At 35.4% G+C, this 22,614-nt stretch overlaps 2 protein-coding genes across 4 annotated transcripts in view; both read left to right on the top strand.

Moving 5' to 3' along the window:
- The first annotated feature begins 107 nt into the window (after nt 1-107).
- LOC117788972 lies at nt 108-21,410 on the top strand. 3 transcript variants are annotated; one of them, XM_034627934.1, is made up of 3 exons: nt 108-406; nt 470-571; nt 21,304-21,410. In XM_034627934.1, exons 1-2 carry the CDS (start codon nt 234-236, stop codon nt 558-560), a joined length of 264 nt encoding a protein of 87 aa, XP_034483825.1. In that variant the 5' UTR covers nt 108-233; the 3' UTR covers nt 561-571; nt 21,304-21,410. The 3 variants fall into 3 exon arrangements, with proteins under 3 accessions (XP_034483825.1, XP_034483824.1, XP_034483823.1); XM_034627933.1 differs by lacking the exon at nt 21,304-21,410 and adding an exon at nt 635-762 and having other exon boundaries at nt 110-406; XM_034627932.1 differs by lacking the exon at nt 21,304-21,410 and adding an exon at nt 638-762 and having other exon boundaries at nt 118-406.
- LOC117788935 (trichohyalin) overlaps nt 10,234-22,614 on the top strand; it is a 56,535-nt gene continuing 44,154 nt past the window's right edge. The window contains exon 1 of the mRNA XM_034627883.1: nt 10,234-10,780. The gene's annotated coding sequence lies outside the window, so the exon portion shown is untranslated. The remainder of the gene's footprint in view (nt 10,781-22,614) is intronic.

Raw genomic sequence — 22,614 nt, 5'->3', positions numbered from 1 at the left:
TAGTTGAAAAATCGTTTTATTTACGATCCTGCTTGGCAGGCTTTGCTTTATTAGGTGTAGCCGAACAAAAAAAAAACCGAGTTAAAAGTAAGAAATCATTTTAGTTTAGTTGCTTTCATTCTTCGGGCACTTTGAAGGAATCAAATTTATAAGAAAACAGTATTTGGACAATAAAAACGACAAATTTGTACAACTTTTTGGATAGTTTCTATTAGTGTTTATGCGAACAGATCATGGCTTCTCAGTTCGGTGTTGAGAAGTGCGGCGGGGAAGGCTCTGAGACAGTGGGAGCTGCGGCAGTTATTACGACGCTAACCAGCGAAATGGCCCTGGAATTGAAACCGTCTCCAAAACAGACATGTATTCCATTGCATCAACGGCAACGTTTGGTCAGCTCTGAGACGAGGTGAAGTACTATAAATATATGATTAAAATATATATAACTAGTTAAATGATTGTCGTATTATAGTGTCAATTCGAAAAAGTTGGACATTGAAATTCCGGACAAGTCGTGGTCGGTGTTGTATATTGGTGCCAAGAAGGATGATAGCTTTGAATAACAGCGCGTATTGTGAGTCCAAGAATGAGCAATTTCTCATTCCAACTATATTAAATTGTTGCAATCATTTATAAGCAGAAAGAGAGCCTGGCAAATCGACTAATTGTGATTGACAACGCTGTATAATATTAAAATTTTTACTTATGCCAGTGCATATTTCATTCTTCAACTCATCTCCATTCAATTATATATTTACGAGTGTACTTGCGAATGTATTCATATCTGTGTGTGGGTGGTTTTCTTGGCTGGCATTCACAGCCAATTGCAATTGACGATGAGGTTCGTCGTCGTCGTCGTCGTCTCTGTGGGCAACGATTGTGATTAATGGCGACAGCGTCATTGAATGCGATCTGGCGCTAAATATGCATGACCACGAACCATGTCTCATGATGTCATTCCCGAATGATAGACCCAGAATCTCATTGACTGACACTTGATATGCGATACATGCCACAGAAAGCGTGTGTCTTCTGTCTCCCAAAGATGAAGCGAGAGAGACCTCTTGACGAGTGACAAATGAAACTATGTACGAGTTAGTATCTGGAATAAGCGGAAATAATGGCTTAATAATACAAATGACGTGTCTTATTTAACTCTTGACATCTTTTCAAATACGTGTGAAATTGCCGAGTAATGAATGTGGCCACATGATGATAATGACATGATAATGATCATCAGCATGTGCTAATCATTTTTTTAAAACCGCATCTCAACTAAATTTTTCAACGTCTTTAGCATTCAAATATAAAATATACATTTCCATTTATCAAAAATAGTTTGGAATTTGCCAAATAAAATTTTATCATGTGAGGATACTTTTAAGCATAATTTTGAATTTAAATAAATATGTTTAATTTATCAAAAAGAATTACTGAATCGGGGTCGGCTTGGAAAATACAATATTTATTATGAAATATAATTTTAAACATTTTTAAAATTCGTATAATCTATTGCGCTCAAGTAGATAATATGGTTATGAAATTTTTTTTTTTTAATTAATATTATATTTAATAATCGAAAATGTTTAAATTGAGTGCAATTTGAATGAATTTATAGAAGACTATAAATGGAAAATTCGTACTTTAAATTATTCAAGAAAATTTATTTCATTTATTTTTTATTTTATTATTCAAATAAGGTAACGTTATTTTTTAAAAAATGCATTAAAAATAGTAAAACAGATATGTACACATATTGATCTTACTTTAAATCACGTGCTTTATTGATCTTCCCTATTGCTCTTCTTCCTTTGTTTTGTTTTCGCCGGCGCTTCGCATTTTTGTTTTGTTGGCTGTGACACTGCCAAAGACCTTTCACCGCAAACGCTTTTAAAAATAGCCTGAGTACATAATTGCGCACAGACGACAAAAAATGGGGGCGTGCCACTTGGTTGCGTTGTGAGAGGGATGGAACGTAAGGAAGCTGGCCCAGAATGCAAATGGGTTGCCTTAACAATTATCGCAACAGTTGAAGTGATTTGATCGTTACTCGCAATTAATACGCCTGTCACTTTACAGATTTATCTATCAATACATTTGAAAACATCATAATAAAAATGATATTTCAATTGGCAATCGTTGCAATTTGAAAAGTGTTTTGAATTCTAAGATGAGTTTTAGCTAAGGAATTTGTAAGCAATTTAAAAATCAAATCAAGTGAGTAAATTATTGATTCAAGCTCACATTAGAGATATCTAGATTTTATTCAAATTATTTTATTGTTTTCTGTTTAATCATCAGAGATTTCATTTCTTTTTGTCCGCCCAAAATGTTTGGGATGTGATTCAGTTCCGTTTTTATTGCATTCTATTTGGCACTGGGCCACTTCCCAAGAAGAGCGTGAACATTGATGAGTTATTGTAGTTGTTTTGGCTCTATTAACGCTGCATTTATTAATTGTTAGCCCATTTGGCTTAAAGTGGCAGTGACATCAGTGCAAAAAAATAAAAAAAATTGAACCGATTTCAATTTATAAGAAAATAGTTCTGAGATCATCACAAATTGTGGTTAAAATAGTTTCAGTTGTTGTGTTAATTAATAAGAGAGCAAAGGATTAGCCAATTTATCTTTTGCAGATTGAACAAACAAAAGCGCTTTGTAAATTATTATCGCACTAATTTTCATTTCTACAAAATTCCCAGAGTTGGATGTATATATATGTGTGTATATCTCTGCAACTTTTTGACTCTATGCGTAATTGAAATGGACCACAAATTTACTCTGTCTTTGTATCTTTCTCCTCCCGTTTTGCATTTTATGACCGACGTCAACTTCAAAGTTCCGTGTATTTTTTCTTGCACGAGAACACGTCTGATTGATGGTTATGATTGATGAGTTCTGCAAGCTGGCCGCAACTGGTCGCCTATTTGTCCGTTGGGTTGTCCGTCAGTCGACCGTCCTTTCCCTTTTCCCTTCCCCTTCACATACTTCTGCGGTTTCTGCGCTTTTAATTTATTTTCCCATCGCGCCGTTGCCCAAATTGATACAATTGAACCTTGTTATACATTTTATACGCTTTTTATTGGACTCTCTCCCACTCTCTTTCTCCCTCTCGCTTCATTGATTCCCGTTGCCATACCGGAGTACACGAAATGCTTTTCTCACATTTCAACCTTACCAATATTTGCATATTCGCTACCGAAGTCCAAAGTGCAGACCAAAAAATGTGTTATACATGTCCAAGGGCCACATATACAAAAACTTTGCACAGTGGAAAGCTTATAAATATTTTCTATGTGTTTCTGAATCTTATAAAAACATTGCATTCAGTTAACTGGATTCAGAAACTTAATACAAAAAAATATGATAAGGTTCTATAATGAAAAGTATGATTATCAGTTATTAGTCATAAATAATTATTTAATTCAATAAAATTTTCAAACAAAAAGTATTCTTATTTTTCTCTTCAAAGAAAGGCTTTATCTGTTTATACATATTTAGATCTAGCTTTATTTCAAATACTGAACTTAAATAATTGTAACTTTCGTTGCTTGTACCACAGTGCAGAAATCAACGTGATTTTGACTCTTATATGCAATTTTCATTTTCATTTTTGGGCAAAATCTCCGATTTCCATAAAGCAAACATGAGCATAAGCATAAAATTAAATATGCATAAGAATTGGCAAGTCATTAAGGCAAATGGCAATGGCATTGTGGTTGGTGGGAGTTGGGTAAAAGGTGCTGCAAGGGGAGCTGAAGGAGAGAGAGGTGGCGAAGAGAGAGGCAAAGGAGCATCAAGGGGTAGGGAAGTTGTGGTTTCGTTTTGGTCACAACTGCTTTGCGGCTCTGACAATTTCGTTGCCGTTGCCGTTGCTGATAGTGATTGTGGTGTTGCTTATGTTGTCGTTGTGGTTGTTTTTGAATGTTGCTGCTCGTCTGTTATTGCTGTCTTTTGGGCAATGTGTCATTGACACGGTTCGTGGCAATTTGGCATCGACTTTGCTTGCATCTTTAATGCGTTTCGCATAATTTTAATGCAGCCAAACAGCAAAACGCAATTATTTTGTGCGACTGCAGCTAATTTTCGCATTTCAGTTAACAAATTAAATTTCACTCGTTGTCGCGTAGGGGGAATACTCGTATAACGGGAGGCGCGTCCAATGTGGCGTATACGTGATATTGCCAGTGTGCGGCCAATTTGCCTGTTTATCTCTGTGGGCAAATTTCAGGCACTCATTTACCACTCGCCACTTGCCAATTAACAAAACATTTGATTAATTGGCAAAATAAACGAAAGTAAAATGATTTCAATATGCAAAATTTGCGAGTACATAAATAATAGAAGAGACTTTTAATTGATTACCATATTTCCACTACCATTTCCCCATTCATAGCCATGTCTGTCGTTAAGTGTGTCAATAATACGAGTATTTTGAATTTTGCTAAACAAATTTGAGTTTATTAATTTTGTTCCAGTGGTTAGTCATATTTTCCCATCTGAAATGGATAAACTTCAGCAGTACATAGTGACTCATATGCAAATCGGGTTTTTCGAGGGATGTGAGAGGAAATTGAGTTTCATTGACGACTTTGTCATTCATGGTGACAAACTCTTAACTGAATTACTGTACACAATTCACATTCTCGAGTAACTTGTCACCTTTCCTTTCAATCTAAATTATTCATTGTCTATTTATAAAGTTAAACATATAGCGTCCGTTTTTCTTATTCAATTTATTTTCACTTTACTTCATTTCTTGCATTTTATCAGCATAACTTAAAAACTTTCTGTATTCGATTTTGAAATTAATATAAAATAATTTGTTTTTAACAATTTTAAGAGTTGAATTTTGGTGCATATGAGTATTTGCTGAATAATTGCTTGATATAAATATGAAACTATTTTTTTCTCAACAATTTATAACTGGTAAAAAAAATTATCTATTTAATAAATTTTAATTTTCTGTTTTACATTCTGTAACCCATTTATCATTTTTCTATCAACTCTCTTAATTTTTTTTGGTAATCTTTATCAAACTGTCTAATTGAACTTGAACCCTGTGTTAAGTGACAATTGAAATAAATGTCTTTATTCTATTCGAAAAAATGTGGAGCAATTAATAAAGTAGTTCTAATTTTTTTTGGGCAATTTCTTAGCTACAAATTGTAAGTGAACTTTTTTATCAGCATTTTTGCCGCAGGTTAAAGAAGTGAATGCCACAAATGAATAAAAATCAATTAGTGTCGTGGACTCCACTGATAGAGGCAGATACCAAGGCTTCCCCTGACCATAAGTCGGTCTGTCGGTCTGTCTCTCTTTCTCTCATTCGCTCCATCTCTGTCACTCTCTTGTGCTGGCCTTGAAGGCGCCACGCACTTCAGCAACTTGCAGCCAATGATAAACTTTGTTTACTGCCGCTGGCATTTTGCAGTGTTTTCAATATTTTCAATCTTCAATCTGAAGTGTTGAGTGTTGAATGTCTTTTGCTAACTGACCAGTTAGTGGCTCAACAAGTTGCCTTCAATTAGCGCCAATCGACGCACAACAACGAAAACCAATTAAGTGGCATTTACACTGCGTTGCAACTTGCAACTGCATCTGCTTGGGAAGTCCATAACATCCATATCAAATAATTCGTATCTCTTATCAAATATTATTTAAATTGTAATTGATTATTAAAAAAATATGCCAGACGTCGGCTGCTTTGCAGTTTCATTATAAAATCTTATTGGTTACAGTTTTTTTCAGTCTTAAAAATTCTTGCATAATTGAAAACATGTTGTGCACACACACGACTGTTAACGGTATTAATCATCTCAATGTGTGTGTGTGTGTGTCATTTTTATTACCCATTTGCATATTACTCAGTGGGGAAAAGCATCAAATTTATGCATTCTTTGACCTTCAGCTGCTGAAATAAGTATATCCCGTTCCAGAATTTTGAGAAATACTCGTACTACATAAGTTTTGATTTTAATATGCGAATTTTATGTCTGGCACGCATTTCGACGAATTTAACATGCACGGAATGGGATATGGAAAACGCCGGAGAGATCGGATGAGCGGATGAGCGGATTTTCGACATGTGATGCGTCTCGTTGGCCAATTTTCAATTGCGCTGACTTTTGGCTCGTGGCCGGTGGCCAGTGGTTGTGGCAGTGGGTGGTGCCAGTTGTTAGCTACTCGGTGGTGTCTGGTGGGTGGTTGATGTTGTGTATATATATTTATTTATACATACTGTATCGTCTGTAGTCTCGCAACAAGTGCAAGTTTGCGTATCCCATTAAATTCTATGCCAGCGTGCATACAAAATGCTTGTTTATTTATATGGCAGGCATTTCAATTTATGTTAGTTTTTCATCTATTCTTTTTTTTTCATTCCCTCTTCTTTTCTTTTTTTTTTGTGAAACTATTTAGCGCTTAATTTGACCCAATTGCGAGGGGTGTAGTACAGAGAGGAGGTAGAGTGTTCTTTAAGATTCTTTCTTTCTGGAGCATAGCCTCATCGAAATATGTTTGTTGTTGCTCTTTATTTCGTTGGAATGTGCGAAAAAATGGAAAACTTTTGGCACATCTGGCGCACTTGAAGCATGAAACGGGAAATAGTTAAGAACAATAGAACTGTACTATAATTGGCAAATGTTTAATCATACGAAAAGTGTATCAAAAGTCAAATATTTGAAAGATTTCTGAAATTAGTTTAATAAAATTTCTATTATTTTGACTTAAAATTAATACAAAAAGAATCTGCGGCATACTTTTTGGCTTCCTTTGACATCATTTGCCCTTTCAATGAATGATAAAACGTGTGGATACCACAAATGATTTAAATTGTAATAAATTGGCTCGAGCAAACACAAAAGAGTTGCGTAAGGTTCAAGATCAGAGAGAAGAATCTGTTAAATAATGCTTTAATCAACTCGATGCTAGACATTAATTGGACGGACAGTCTAGGGCTGAAACTCGTGTCGTATTGTGGAAATCAATGCCATCAAGAGAAACACCAAATGCTGACCTCGGCACAGTATCAGAAACTATCAAATTGTAATTTGTTTCAGCTCGTTTCGGGTCGTCATTTTGGGCATTTTCTTGATTCTAATGTAAGAGCTGTGTGTAATGTTGTTGTTTATGCTAAAGTTGGCGCCATCGGTTCAATGTCGGCGCCCATTGAGGCAGCCCACGCTCCAGATGGTGTTCTATGGGTACCTCCCTCGCTTTGGGCAACTGGTGGATGATGTAGATTGACCACTTGTCGTCATCTGGCCACCGGTTTTTACTTAGCTACTATTTCAAACTTATTTCCATTTCGATGACGTCGATGTTCATGTTCATGTTTTATTGTTGTCATACTTATTTTTAGAATTGTTATTCATACTACAACAGAGCACCCTGTATGCACACACACTGCCCATCAACTGTTTCATAAATTAATCTAATACATTTGCCTTTTAATTTGTTCTATTAAAGAATTTTTGTTTAGTTTCAACTACTTTCTGGTTGTGTGCGCCACATAAGGAAACAGTTGAAATTGCTTTCGATTTATATTAATAATATTCCTTTTGTTTTCATTTTGAACATAAATTCATTTATGATTTCCAGCCAACATTTACCCAACAGGCCATTAGCATCATTTGTATATGCAACATTGTTGCAAACGGCACAGCATCTTCTCTACAATGTCAGCATCGGCATTACAAGTGGCGTCGCCTCTTTGTTTATCGCATCATAAGTGAAACAGATTAAATAATAAATTGTCTCGCCAGAAATCGCAGCAATTTGTCCAGACTTCCACTTATGCATCCGCTTGTCCGTCGAGCAGCCACTTCAATGTCTCTGTCAATAATCATAAATGGGTCAGGCACGAGATTGCAATAAAATTCTTCTCATTATGTATTTTTAAGTTTTTTTTTAACATTAACCTATGAATGTCAAATATGTATGTTGTCAACTAAGATTATAAGAAACAGTATTTTGTACATCTTATCGTTTTGTTGTGTAGTTGATTATCAAAAAAATTAGTAGAGAAATTCATTCGGAATAGAAGCCAATATAGTGATTACGCAAATTTAACAGAGCTCTATTAATAATGTCAATAATTATTTCTGGTTCTTTTTTGGTGTTACATATTTTAGTAATGAAATACCCTTTGTTGAAGGTTTCAACAAATTATAGCTAAAACTTAAATTTTTTGAATTAATTCAACTAATGCTTTATTTACTCTTATTTACTTTTAATAAGCAGATTCTTAAAAAGTATTTAGTTAATAATATCTATTTAATATATTACACCAATTTAGAAAATTAAACTGAAAACATTTTAAAATTTACAAAGAGCAAACCAAGAGTAGTCACAGGGCGACTTGCTATATGAATCTTTTTTTTTCAGTTCTCTGCTTTGTTGCTATTGTTGTTTTGGAGGCTTGTTCTTGCTGCGCTTTATAAACAAGTTTCTAAGCTCAGCAGCAAGTTGCCAAAGTTGTCGAAGCTTTTGTTTACATTATCGAACAAGAAACTTTCCAAGTGCAGCAAAGAAAGAAAAACTTAAAAAAATATCAAAATAACAGAATTTTAATAAAAAACAAAGTTTATTTTAAATTGTAATGGAGTGCAATAGCAATTTATTGAAGTGACAGGCAGATAAGAATTTTACATACTTGATCAAGTTGAGATTATAAATATATTACGTGTTGTCATTGAAAAACTCACTGACAACGCGGCGTATACGTTAATGTTTATAAATAAGTATAACGAATGGAAAGCGTCACGATATTGCATCATTTGTTTGCTTAGACGAATTCTATGAATATAAATTGAGCTGGCGGATTTTATTAGCACCGTTTCTTGCAACTGACTAATCCAAATTGTCGGCATAAACAAAACGATCGGATGGCTTGGCAACTTTGTTGACGTGAAAGTGGTTGGCAACATTTGTGTTTGTGGCCCTGAAACAGACAAACACAATTTTTGTTTGTTGGTTTAACCATAAATTAATGTGGAGCAGCGGCGACAACGCACTCTGTGCCAGCACATAAATTAGTTGATGCTGATCTCATGCAAAAAAAATCGGCCAGAAATGGGTCGGCGACTATAAATTTTAATGTGTTTATAAATAAGCAACAGACGCACCTTAAAAAAAAAATAAACTAAACTATAAATTATAAACCACACAGCCTCCCAATTAAAATAACAGCAAAGAAATCGGAAAAAAAAGCAGAAAGAAATAGTTGAATAAATTTTATTTGTTGCGCTTTGAGGTTTCCAACATGGTTTGAAAGCACGCGCCAAAATCATAAGAAAAGCTGCAACATGTTGATAAGCATGGAGCCGGCGAATTTCAAGCCAAAAACAAAATCACACAATGAACGCGAGAGCGCAAAAATACACACAGAGAGTGGCAGAGGCAGAGGCAGAGAGAGAAAGAGAGCGAGAGCACAGCATCAACAGTCGCTGCTGACGTCGACATTGGAGCCGGCCGCCTTCGCTTGGCTTTTGCTTTTTATACGCTCTCTTGGGGTATAGCAATTACGTCACGATATATGTTAAATTTTGCATGGAACCCAACAAAATTGTATACTTTATTGATCTGTCAGTTAAAGTTGAATTAGTTTAACAGTTTGTGGCAGTTTATATTCATTTAAATATATAAAACACTTTTAATGAAGCAAATATTTTTTGTATAATTTTTCAATTAAATATTTATTTAGCTGAATAATACAGGCCTGTTCTGGTTTTTAACTTCCACTTTCATAGGATTTCATAAAATGTATTTTGTGAAGTTGCATTTTTGCTAAGTACTTAAGAATTATATTCTTTCACTTTATCAGACTTAAATTCACCAACTCAAGCGGAATTGAATACGCAAAATATTTCCAAAACGAAATTAGAATAGGTTAAAGATTTTCACTTTCGATAAATCATGCCGAAAGTGAAAACCGGAACAGGCCCGCCAATTTAAGTTAAGTTTCAACTGTAATTTTATTAAAGCAAATAGTTGATGTATAAATTTTCATTTAATTAAATTTATTTATATTACATTATTTTTTTTAAATTCAGATGAAGTATACTATAATTAAATTAATTCTCTTGACTGTATACTTCTATAATAATTGCCATTTTTGTTAACTGCAGTTAATTGCTAACATCTGTAAGGGTATCTGCTCTGCGGCATTCCGAAGTTTGCTCTTGCCGCCTGTTGGCTTTGCGTTTGCGTTTTCGTTTGCTTGGAACAGTCGCAATTTTACTGTCGCTGGGGCCGAACGTGCGCGCGGCCAACGAGCAAATTGAATTAAACGGAACTTTAAAAGAGCCGTTAAAAACGACAAATTCAACTAACAAAACGCATGTCAAGTGCATTTCACAATTGCAGGTGAAATTTAGCGGCACCTTCTTTAAAGCCGGGCGCTATCTTTAGGCCATCTCATTAAGGCCCATTGCGGCAAGCGGCCTTTTAACTGAAGTTGGTGTTTTGTGTGTGTTGGCTAATTCGCTAATTCGCGCCCAGTCAACGCTAATTGGCTAAATCTGTGGATTTTGGTCCATAAGTAAATATCAAGTTTCAATATTTACCGTGTGCTCGAGAAATTGAGAATTGTCGGGTCTTGGTTTCATTTCACCAGTTGCCAATTTTCCGGTGAATTAGAAATCAGAATCGAAATTGAAAATTGTTTGTTGTGTAGTGCCAAAATAAAATAAATCAACTATTTTCCGTTGACTCTGATTGGAATTCTTTTTGTTGATTCGTCGAATTGCTAATCAGAAGAATTGAATTGGAAACCCTAAAGGTTAGTGCCAATCAATTTGAACTCGAATTTTTACTTAAAATTCCGAAAACTTTTGCTATTTTTATTTAACAAAAAATGCATTGAAAGTCTCACCCCAGTCTCAGCTCGTAAAATGCAAGAAAAAAAGCAACTAACGAGAAATACTTAAAATTTGAAACAGTCAAGCAAAAATCACAAATACAACTCAAATGATTTATTGACACAGTGATAGGTAACAGAAATTTAAATAAAAAATACAAGATTGATAAGCCAATATGGTTATAAAACAAATTTAGTGATAAAAAATAATTAACTACACGCGTCTGAATATTAAGCAATATATTGCATTCGAAGTGTGTTCTTGAATATTCCATAAAATTTTCATTTTAAATAGAAAATGTTTATAAGTTGTGTACTAAAACAAAAAAAACAAGTATTTTATTGGTAAAACTATAGAATTTATTAATCATGAAATTTATTTTGTTTTTGCTGCCAATTTTCAATAAAGTTAGTTTTTTCTACATCAAAGAATGTTTTTCAAAAGAACGAAAACCACAAATATTTCAAGAAAGTAATTGAAAATTAAGAAATTTCTGAATGGCTTTTGAAAACAGTTGAAATTTGTTCCTCAAAATGTTTTCAACTAGATTTCAAACAGCTTGGCATTTGGCCTTTTTCTCATCTCCAAAAGCAGTGTATCGAACACACTCTAATTAAAAGTGTGAACCGTGCTCCCTTTTTCTGTTTGTGTGACCGTCCACTTGACAGCCACGCCCCCCAATGGCATGCTACGCCTCTTTCAATACCCAACGGACGGACGGACGGACGGACGGACGGACAGACGGACGGACGGTTTGTGTTTTGTGCTTTTTGATCGCCTTTCGTGGAGTTAATAAAACAGTAGATTTATGTACTAGATTAGCTCGTCAACAAAAGGCGAGCTCAGGAGGGGAAGTGCTCATAGCCTTGGCTAGTAGTTATTGTCCACCGCCTGCTCCCTGCTCCTCCTTCAACTCCATAGGCTCTATAGGCTAAGATCCCTGTATTAATGAGCTGTCAGCTGTGAGCATAATGGGCTATAAAGATGACACAACAGTTGAACACTTGAAATGAAGCTCCATTGGATCATCACTGGAGATGGTGAATTCACTGACTTCTCTCTTTATGCTAAAATCCTTGGCTCATCAATTAATGTCGCTGTCTAGCAAAAAAAAAGAGGGGTCTACAATGAGCTCATGTCCTTGCCACAATTTTGTCAATCAAAAGCACATTTACTGATGATATTGTTGTTGTTGTTGTTGTTGGTTGACCATGCAAATGCATTTCATATTCATAAGACGACAGAGTGTGTCCAAAGCTGGCGGGGCTCAGGTAGAAAAAAATAATCGTTAAAATCGATTTAACTGACGCTGCCGAAAAGCAGCAACAGCAGCTCCAAAACTCACAGTGACCTTCAGCAACAGCAGCTCCTCCTGCTCCTCCATCTACTTCTTCTTCTCCTCCTGCTGCTCATCTGGTTGGGACAAAGATTCGGGGGCATAGCCAAATGGCAAACGCGTCGTCGTTTGGTAGGCTCATAAATAAAAAAGTAGACGGCACATTTCTTGCCAGGCTCCTCATTCAGGTGCTCGTCCCATCGCGCATATATTTAGATATTTAGCAGCACACTAAAAATACATTTGTGTGTGTTTTATACTTTGTTTTCTTTCTTCGTTTTCTTGATGTTTTGTTGCTGTTCTCTGTTATTTTCGGCCAACAGGAAAATAAAGCCCTGCACAAATGTTGGAGGCATGCGAAACAAACAAAAAACAACAACAACAACAACTAAGAAATACTGAAAACATTTGCCGGCAATTTTGTTTCAACTTAGGATATCACAAAAATGCCACATGCGAAAATAATAAAAACTAAATAAACGAATTCAAAATACACTTGCCAAAGCAGCATTACCTTAAACATAATATTGAAGTTCTTTTACTTTAAAATCAGTCTAGAAAATTTCAGAACAATATTGTACATTATTTGCTGGAACATTTTTAAGACTATCTTTTCATAATGTAAACAAGCAACTACTTTTCTTATCCTTCTCATTTTGAAATCTCGACATATTCCCTTTATATAGATTTTAATTCAAGCGTTTTATGTCTTAACTTCCAAGCATTCCCAAAATTTAAGTAATTCAGCTGAATTTTAAGCTCTTTTTCTTATACATTATTTTTTAATTGGGAATTTGTTCTAGAAACTCAGAACTCATCGCTCAACTTAGAAAATACTTCCGTTTACTATTTTATGCGTCTCATACGTTTAAGTTTTCCATAAGCATCTTCATACCTTATTTAAGAGTATAAAATAAGCAAACTAGACATTAACCAAAATAAAAAATAAGGAATAACAAGTCGAAGAAGCGCTGAAGAAAATAAAAGTGTAGGAAAAGCATTACCAAGAAGACAATATGATAAACTTGTGTGCGAATGTGAGATACGAATACGAAAGCGAATGTGGAGGGTTCCCAAAAAAAAAAAAACATTTTGCAGGGAACATAAAAATAAAAATAAAAAAAAAATCCAAATGAAATAAGAAATGGCATAAAAAATGCAACAGCTTTCAGAAGCAACAGGAAACGAGCGAGGGGAGGAAGAGAGTGGAAGGAGAGAGGAGAGAGGTCAGAGGAGCGATAAGCGAAGCTGAGTCCAGGAATTTGCACACGGCGAAGCTTTTGCTTGGATTTTGTAGCCGGAACTGGCGCACTGGAAATACTTGGTGGATCGCTTGGCTCGCACTTTAGTTAACAGTTTGCCGAATTTAAAATGTATGTCGTCAGGTGGACGTGTCCAGTTCTCGGACTATGGACACGAGTCATGCGAACACTTCTTCAGCTCCTGCTGCCATTTTGGGCACTTGGCACGCTTTAAATGCTTTGGGCCAAGGTTAACACGAAGCACACATAATGATGAGCAAAGAAGTGGTAAGGCGCCGAAGTAGAAGAAGCAAAAGCAGAGCCAGTAAATGGAAGAAATGGGCGAAATACAAATTGTATAAAAAAGCGGCTAGAAGTGGGCTAGGGCTAGGGGTAGGGGTAGGGATTTGCCCTGCTTTGAGTGGGGCATAGAGATAAAAGCGTAAATAGAAGCGTGGCACGAATTTTCAGTTCGTTCGCTTTTTTTTTCATTTCTTTAGATTGCCCGACTTGGGCTGTCCTTTGTGAGAGGCCTCTGTGTGTGTGTGTGTGAATGTGTGTGTAAGTGTGTGCGTATTGAAAGTGCGAATATGCACGAAAGTGGGCAGGTCAATTTACAAGCACGCACAAAGTCATATAAAACACCCAGTGAGAAGCACATACAAATACAATCTAATGCTCAACATAGATACTTTATAAACTCTACACAGAAAAAAAAATACATTCTAAAAATCAAGTCTAAAAAACTATAATATAAACTCAACATTAAAAAAGGCAAATTATTTGATTTAACTAAAAACATATTTTAAAGAACGCCACAAACAAAAAAAATATTGTTGAGAAAAATCGGGCTTGATTTAAGTATTTTGTAATTGGTTTAAAGCAATCCGGGATTACCGTACTTCTGACACCGCATTGGATTAATTTTAGCCTGGAATCCCTGGAAATCCCGTATTTTTTTTCTGTGTACAATATCGTAGCTATCAAATTCTTTTTTTTTATAAGTTTACAATTATGACATACTTTATAACGCGGTTTTCTTATCAAATAGTTAGGAATGTTGCCTACCTTTCCACTTGCCTACGTCATGCATGCGAAACTGCTGCCAAACGAAGCGAAGATCTCATGACAATTAAAGTTTGGGGCTATCAGTCTACTACGAGTACAACTGTCAATAGAACGCTTAGCAAACAGTTAAGTTGAGCTAATGGTTTTCCGAAAACATCGCTGGCTATTGAAATAAGCCTTCCTCTTTGCCTTTCTGCAACCTCATGCGGGGCAAAGTCCGACTGGGAAATTGGGTTTTGGGCCATGTTCATGTTTATCCTGCCCAGTGACCGCAGTTTAAACAAACTGTTGGCAAACTTACTTGGCCATGTCCATGTGAAGTTGTCACCAGCATTTGACATCTCTTTCTCACTCACACTTAATGCCCTCTCGCTCTATGCTGACTTTGCGTGTGTGTAATGAATTTAAAGTTTGCTCCACATACATTTTTCATCCGCTTGCAAATTGTTATGGGTTCGGTTTATTTTTCCTTTTTTTTTTTTTTAGGACCCACGCAAGCACCTCGACACCGCTGACCCACCCTCACCCCCTTACCACCCTACAGTGTCTCATTTTCTATTAAGTGGGTCGCGCGTTTGTCAACGTTACGTGTGTGTGTGTGTGTGTGTGTGTGTGTGCGTGAGTGTCCTTGTTGTCCTTGGACGAGACACGATTATTAATTTGCAATTGCTGCTAATTGCATGAACTTCTCGCTCTCTCACTCTCACTCTCTCCCTCTCATTCTCATTTCTCGTGTGCACACACTTGTGTCATCTGTTCTTTCATCTTTTCAACGATTGCCCGCTAATTGCGTAAATGTTTAGATAAAGATACGACCAACTAAGCTCTGATTAGATAACCAAGCGTCGTCGTTTTTCTTGCGTATAAAAACAAGTTGAAATTAGCTAATCGCTTAAGCGACTTGGAATTTGCATTTAATACTTGTGCTTCCACTTGAATTGAGCCAGTCAAACTCTTCGATTAATTTTCGTATTTATACTTTTAGGCAGTTTGGCAACAAAACAACAAATTGATTTTTATAAATAGAAAGATGCCTGTGAAATTAATTCAGCTTAAACAAAACACAGTTTAATGAATAATTTTTTAGGCTTTTAACATTGACGTAAAAACTTGAACTTAATTTTGCAAAGATTTAAAAAATAGTGCATGAACATAAAAATCTTAATAGACTATCAGAAATATGATAATACATGAAACTGGAAGTCAAAAGCAAATATAAAATTCATTGATTTACCAATTTTTGCATATTGAATTTAGAGTTTCATCTGATTCGAATAAAAAATGTATTTTAAAATATTTAAATATTTAATGGGGTTATCTCTTCAATCGAAAGCTTAACTATGGCATATCTTTATTTGCAATTTTAATGTCGATAATTATCACTGGAAAGCGTAAATATTTAATTGATTTTTATTTTTTGTCGGAACCGCGTTAATTATACGAGTGTGCCACAAATTGCAGTAAATCACTTGAAATACTGACATAAAATTTAATTTGTTGCAAATTGCGTGCCTCGTATGATTCCAATTTCCATTTGCAGCTGCCAATTTCGGTGGCTCGATGGATGCGTCAACGTTGAAGTTGCCTTTACTGTTGCCCGTTGCTTTTGACGGTTTGATGCATTGCAAATTGTTGACATTAACGTTGACATTAATGTGATGATCGGTCGATATGTTTATGTTCAACTGCGTTTGATTGAGCGACATCAGGCGAAACGATTACACGAATAAAGGCAACAAATAAAGCAAAATGAAAGTGATGTGCCTTATAAATAGCTGAAATCTAATCGATTCCCTTGGCATTTGGCGCCATTTGATTATCGCCAAGTGTCTCAAAACTCAACCTCAGTCTGAGCATCATTGGTTACAGCATTTCCGCAATGTTTCTAGCTTGCCACTCGGCGCGTCCTTGACCTTTTGTGCCTTCGACCCCCACGCGGCGTACAAATAAATCAAACTGAACTGAAAGGCAAAGGCATTTGCCGTCTGGCTGTGAAAAGAGCCAAAGTCCATGGACCAAGTGCTTACTTTAAATACCCTACAATCCAATGGGAGTGCAACTGACTAACAATATCAAATTCAATTCCAAATTGTTTAACCTCCAGCGTCTTTAGTTTCCATTACAAAGTATTCCCAAGTCGTTGTTGCTTTTGCCGCTTGCTGTGCTCACATTGCGCATACGCCCCGTTGCTCGTTCATAAACTTGAACTTGGCTGTTTTAGCTGTCTTTGGTTTTTGCCTTTTTATCTGGCGTTTAATTAAGACATTAGAGTACACCCAACTGAGTTAAGTCCAACGTAATATGCAACTGCAGCTCATCTAAACTTTGTCGAACGCTATCAAAAAATAACGAAAAATTTCACACAATTCGGACAAAAATAAAATATTTAGCTGACCATTTGGGAATGAGAAGTTTTTTTTATTAATCCAGAACACACTTTCAATCGAAACGATATATTATTTCTGCTCTTGTTCTTAATTATGTGTCGCTTTATGGTGCCATGCCCTTTTTAGGGTTTTGTTTTCGAGTTTGTTTTTTTCATTTTGTAATTTATTTTTGCTTTATGCTGACTTTGAAAATTTCAGTTTAAACTGGTGTCTGGCTATAATACTGTCGCGTATCACAAGTTCGTTAAACTGAAGTGTCATTCGGGGAACTCAGCTCTTTTTTGTCTGTTCTTGGTTTTTTGTTTTATAAACGAATCAAAGTTCAAGCTCATAAGTTGACGGTATGTGCTGTAATAACAAATCAGAAAGCCGTGCATGATTTGTGGATTTCTCTGTAGGCAAGTAAATTGGGAATTACACTGAGAGAAAAAGTTACTGAAGTGGTTTCATTTGAGATTAAATTACTTTCGCAGCTGATGATTATTTCGCCCTACAAACAAAAACTTGGAGATTATCAAGTGAATCATGAAAAATCTTCAATGTTGTGCTTTTTATCATTCCTCAAGAAAATTATCAGCTAATTAATTGATTAAGTTTTGTTGCTTGTCTTTTGCTTTTTGCACCACTTAATTAATTGTTAATTGAATACTCGTAAATCTTTTTGGGTCATTGTTGCTCAGTTTCGAGTATTCTGGACTAATTTACTTCGTTCTTATTGTTGTTGTAGCTGTTGTTGTTCTTACTTCTGTTGATGTTGGTTTAGATAAGAGGCAAGTGAGCTCGTTGGCAACTGTCTGTAGAAAGGGTTGGGTAACCTCACAAACTCTGTCCATCTCTGATAAGATAAACACCAACAGATAAACAACCATGATTTTCCACTGAAAAACTCTCAATGTAACGCAGTTCACGTGTTGACCAACTTAGTCATTTAAATAAATACAGAAGCTGTTATTATTTTCATTAGCATTATCATCATCAACATAATGACGTTTCACATCATTTTGCATATTTATAACATTATTCAGCAACCATAATTTTTTTTACTGCGAATACTCCTCGGTTCCCCACCTTTTTTTTTTTAAATGTAGCATTACATCATTAATTCAATGAACCAAACTCATCAAGTGGACCCATGCTGACAGTTGAAGAACGCCAAGAAAGCGCTTCTCAACTTTGATTAATTTCTGTTGAGGTTGTTTTTTGGACGCTTTTATGGCCACTTTTATAGATTAATTACAAAAAATACTTTGACGCCTCGTAATCCAAAACGCGTTTTGCATTTTTTACAGCCTACCCTAAAAAATCTACACGTAAAATAACTATCCATGCTCAAATAATGTTCATTATAAGGTTTGTGAAGCTGTGAAATCTGTTAAGCGACTGACACAAATTCTAAAAGAATAAAAACTAAATCAGCTAAAAGAGTTTTATATGTTTTTGTCAACAGGTTTGTTAACATCTATACTTTAGTCAGAGTGGCTTATATATTTCATAAATATTTTCCTGTTTCGATATTCCCCAAATGTATATGTGTTTAAATTTATGTTGGACACCGCAGGGAATTGTATTAAGTATTCAAACTTCGTTTTTGCTTTTGGGTAACTTTTATTTATTGCACATTTTTTTCTTCGTACCCTACAAATGTATATTGTATCAACTAATCCATCGCGCTCTTATATTCTTTTATTGTCTTCAATTTTCATGCGTGATCGCTTATCACGATGCGGAGGAACTGTCTCTCCCTCTCTCTCTCTCCCGCTCTCCCTCACTCTCTTTCTCTCGACGTCTTTTTGGTCTGGGTTCAGTTCTGGTTTTGAACAGTTGTCGCTTTGTCATAGTTTTGTTTGTTTTGTGAGCATGATCTTGAATTTCGCATGCCATGCGCATAAACTTTAAAGTTTTTTATTTTTTGCCTTTTTTATATATTTTGTATGGCTTTTCGATTTAACTGTTGATGCCTTTAGACTGTTTACAGGTTTCTTTTTTGCATTTACGGCCTCTTTCTTTCACGAACTGAATATTTGATTTGAGTTTGGGGTTATTCAGCTTTTTTGGCATTTTGAGCTTGTTTCAAGCGCTTTGCGAGACATTCACCACCTTTAGACACACTCCCGCTCCCTACTCTCTTCCGTAACTGTCGTTGTCACTAATTTTTGGTTCAAGCACACCCAAAAAACACATTTTATGCGACTTGATTTTATGGTTGAAAGGAATTTTGCATGTTAAATTGAAATTGTTGTGCGTGTGTGTTAGCAATTATAATGCTGCCATATTTTGCCGGCTTAAATACTTGGTGGAAAGTCATAAAAACATATTTTATGGTTTCCAAATGAAATATTTACAATTTATGCTGGGTTTTTTTGTTTGTTGATAAAGCTTCTTTTTAAGGCGCGCATTTGTTTAATTTATGTACTTATGGAAGTGTGAACAATAATAAATAAATTGTTCATTAATTTCAGACACAGCTTTGAAATTTAAGTATTTTATTGCCTTAAGCGATGAACGGTAAGAAGCTGACTCATAGGAAACTCCAGCATTGGAAACATAGTTGAAATTATCTCAAAAGCTCGTTGCTATGAAGTTTTGCTGCAACTTCAAGCAAGCAAATAAACACTTTAACCTCTATGTTTTATGAACTGCATTTGTATGCACTCAATTCTGTTGTAATTTAAATCAAGAAATTTATTTATATTCAGTTTAATGGCATTTTCAAAGTACTTATGTGCATTCATTTATCTGAATATGCTTGGAATCCTTACAAAACAATTTTGACTGTAGCAAATGGACAACCCAAAATGTCAACTCCAAGCAATAAAAATGACAAAAATTTCTGCCAGCTTAGAGCTGTCAAGATATGGCATAAAGCAGAGCAAGAGAGAGAGAGTGAGAGAGAGAGTGTGACAGAGATGAAGTGCTATCAATGCTGCTGGCATATAAAATTAATGTGTATTTAATATGTTTGAAATGTTATCAAAAAATAAAAATAAAATACCAAAATACGCACAAATTTCCGGCACATATTGCCACCGTTTTCATTTCATAAATCATTTGAAATAAATACGAGCAGCTTGTGGAGTGAGTTGTGGGCTCTTCTTGGCCTGGTTTATGGTTTTCAGCCCAAAAAAGCTACAATAAAAAGACTGTCCGTCTGTTTATGCAAATTGTACGCATTGATACTTTCTCATTTCCTACGTATATTAAAATGAAAATCAAAACGAAACGAAAATCAAATTGAAATTTCTATTTATAAATTGCTGTGGTTTATTGCCAATCGTAATTAGCATTTCAGTAATTTTGTCAGTTATTCTGTTTTTTTTAGCTAATTTGATGTCAAATTTATTTCACTCTGTGGCTTTGCACTTATTAAATTAACATATCTAAAAACGATTGCTGGACCGTAAAATTGATAGTTAATTGAATTGAAATACATTTTGAACTAAAAAACCCTCCTACATATTTGCATTTTTAATGCAATTTCTATTGTGATTCCCCCGCCCGATTTAGGAGGGTGGGAAATGCAAAGGCTGCACTACAAGTAAAAGCCATAAACAAGTAGCTACAATAGAACACAAAAATTTTACAAAATTGAAATATGTGCAAAGGAATTTCCGTGTTTGTTGCATACCCTGTCCGCAGAGTGCTTAAGGGTTGTTTGGACATTCTAAATTCCGATAAAATAGCATACTTTTCAGTTAGTCTTCACACTGTTTGCGAGGTATCTTGAGGTTCATTATTGTCGATTCTACTTGTTTCCTTTTAATGCTTCGCTTGTGTTGCATCTTCTTTTCGCTTTTGTTGCGCGTTTATTTCTGTTAGTTTTACTTATTTGCTTTGTGCAGCTGCTACAATTTTCTTGCCTTTGTCAGCTGACACTCCACTCTCACCCCCAAACTTCTTTCCTTTTCCCCGCCGAGTTGTCTACCACTGACTATAAGCTAATCCCGCACGAAAGTCGCGACATTTTCGAGTTGTTCGTTGACTTGTCAGAGATTTTTGCATTGTTTTGGTAGAAAAGTCATTTGTTGTCTGCTGTCTGTTGTCTGCAACAGAATACTTGTCTTCTACTCGCCGAACTGAATGAAATGGAAACTCAACTGTGGCAGCGCTTAATTTGAATTTGTTTGCTAAAGTGACAGCTAAAAAAAAAAATTAATACACATTTATTCACGTCTTCCAGTTGGTGGCTAAGAACTTGGGGTCAAAGTAAGATAATACAATCTAATTGAAACAGAATACAAGCAGTCTATTGTTATAAGAAACAAAAGAAATTCATAGAGCTGCAAACATTTTATTTGGAAATGTTCTTTAAATATTAAGTCATAGCTAACAGAACATTTTACTCTTCATCTAACAATAGAAAACTTCTGAATAACTAATCTAATCAATTGTTGTCTCTATTTTTTTATTTTTAGGTAAGCTCATTCGCAACTTGTTTAACTGACCGAATGGAAACCAACCCTTTAAAATACAGACAAATGGCACAATTTTCCGTACTCGTAAAACAAGCAGCGGGACAACAGAAAAAAAATAGCCAACATTTTTGTCGGAGCAAAAAAAATATTGAAGAAAATTCCAACATTTGATACAAACAAAAATGTGTGCAGTGTGTCTTGCCTGGGTTGGCAAAATATTTTCTTGTTGATTTTCGAGCCAACGTCGAGTGCAACTGTACAACTGTGCGTATGTGCAATGCATGGCGAATATAACGCATACGCCGCGTGCAACACGCGCAATTAAGCAAAACAAAATGCTAGCATGGAGCTTCAATAAAAATTAAAAGAATCCGAAAACGAGCCAAAAATAAATGCGAAAAAAAGTATCAGCGTTGCGACGACGGCGTGTGCATAATAAATAAATAAATATTTTAGAGTTGGGCGATAATTAATAGAAATAACAGCAACAACAACAAAATGCACTATGATTAACTTGCCAAGGAGTAGGGGAAGGGGTTGCTGGTGGTGGTGGTGGTGGTGTGTGTGTGTGTGTGTGTGTTGGCAACATCGAACACTTGACCATAATCAGTCAATCAGTCATCAAACGGGAACAACGTTGCCGCTGGCGTATCGCTAATGAAGTTGTTGCGTTTATTTGTCGTGCGGCATCAGCCCACGCATATTAATAAATGTTGCAGTTGTTATTACACACACACACACACACACATGCCCACTTATATGTACGTATTTGTATTGCCGGCTTTCGGTTCATCTGAATTGGTCAAAGCCAATTAGGCGCATCGATTTGGTTCGCATGTTTAGGAGCTGACACAAGCCACATGTCGCATATTCAATTTGGAGCACTTGCAACGGTACAGCAAATACACATGAATAAACGGGAAACATATATCGTATTGCGTATACGTTGGTGTATGTGTAGTTGTGCGCGTCTAACAAGCTGTGAAAACAATTTATGCAGCTGAAATAGCCAAGTTTAGTGCGATTAGTAAGCAAATATTGAGTTAAACGAACTTAATTAAACAAATTGGCAAGAACATTTAGTGAATTAGTTGATACATTTTATACGAGAGAAAATGTGAAACCCTAAACTACTCTTCTTGATATTTTAAACCTTGAATATATATATTTGTATTTATTCAAAATTTATTATTAAATAATATTGTCTAGTAATGTATATCATTTTGAAAACTGAGCTTATAATTTTCTTAAATTTTTAGCGAACATAATATTATTATAGATAAACCGTTTTGTTTAATTCGAGCTCTTCTC

Source organism: Drosophila innubila, assembly GCF_004354385.1.
Source record: "Drosophila innubila isolate TH190305 chromosome 3L unlocalized genomic scaffold, UK_Dinn_1.0 0_D_3L, whole genome shotgun sequence".
Lineage (NCBI taxonomy): Eukaryota > Metazoa > Arthropoda > Insecta > Diptera > Drosophilidae > Drosophila > Drosophila innubila.
Note: the sequence above shows the minus strand (reverse complement) of the source record. Positions and strands in the feature narration are given on the sequence as shown.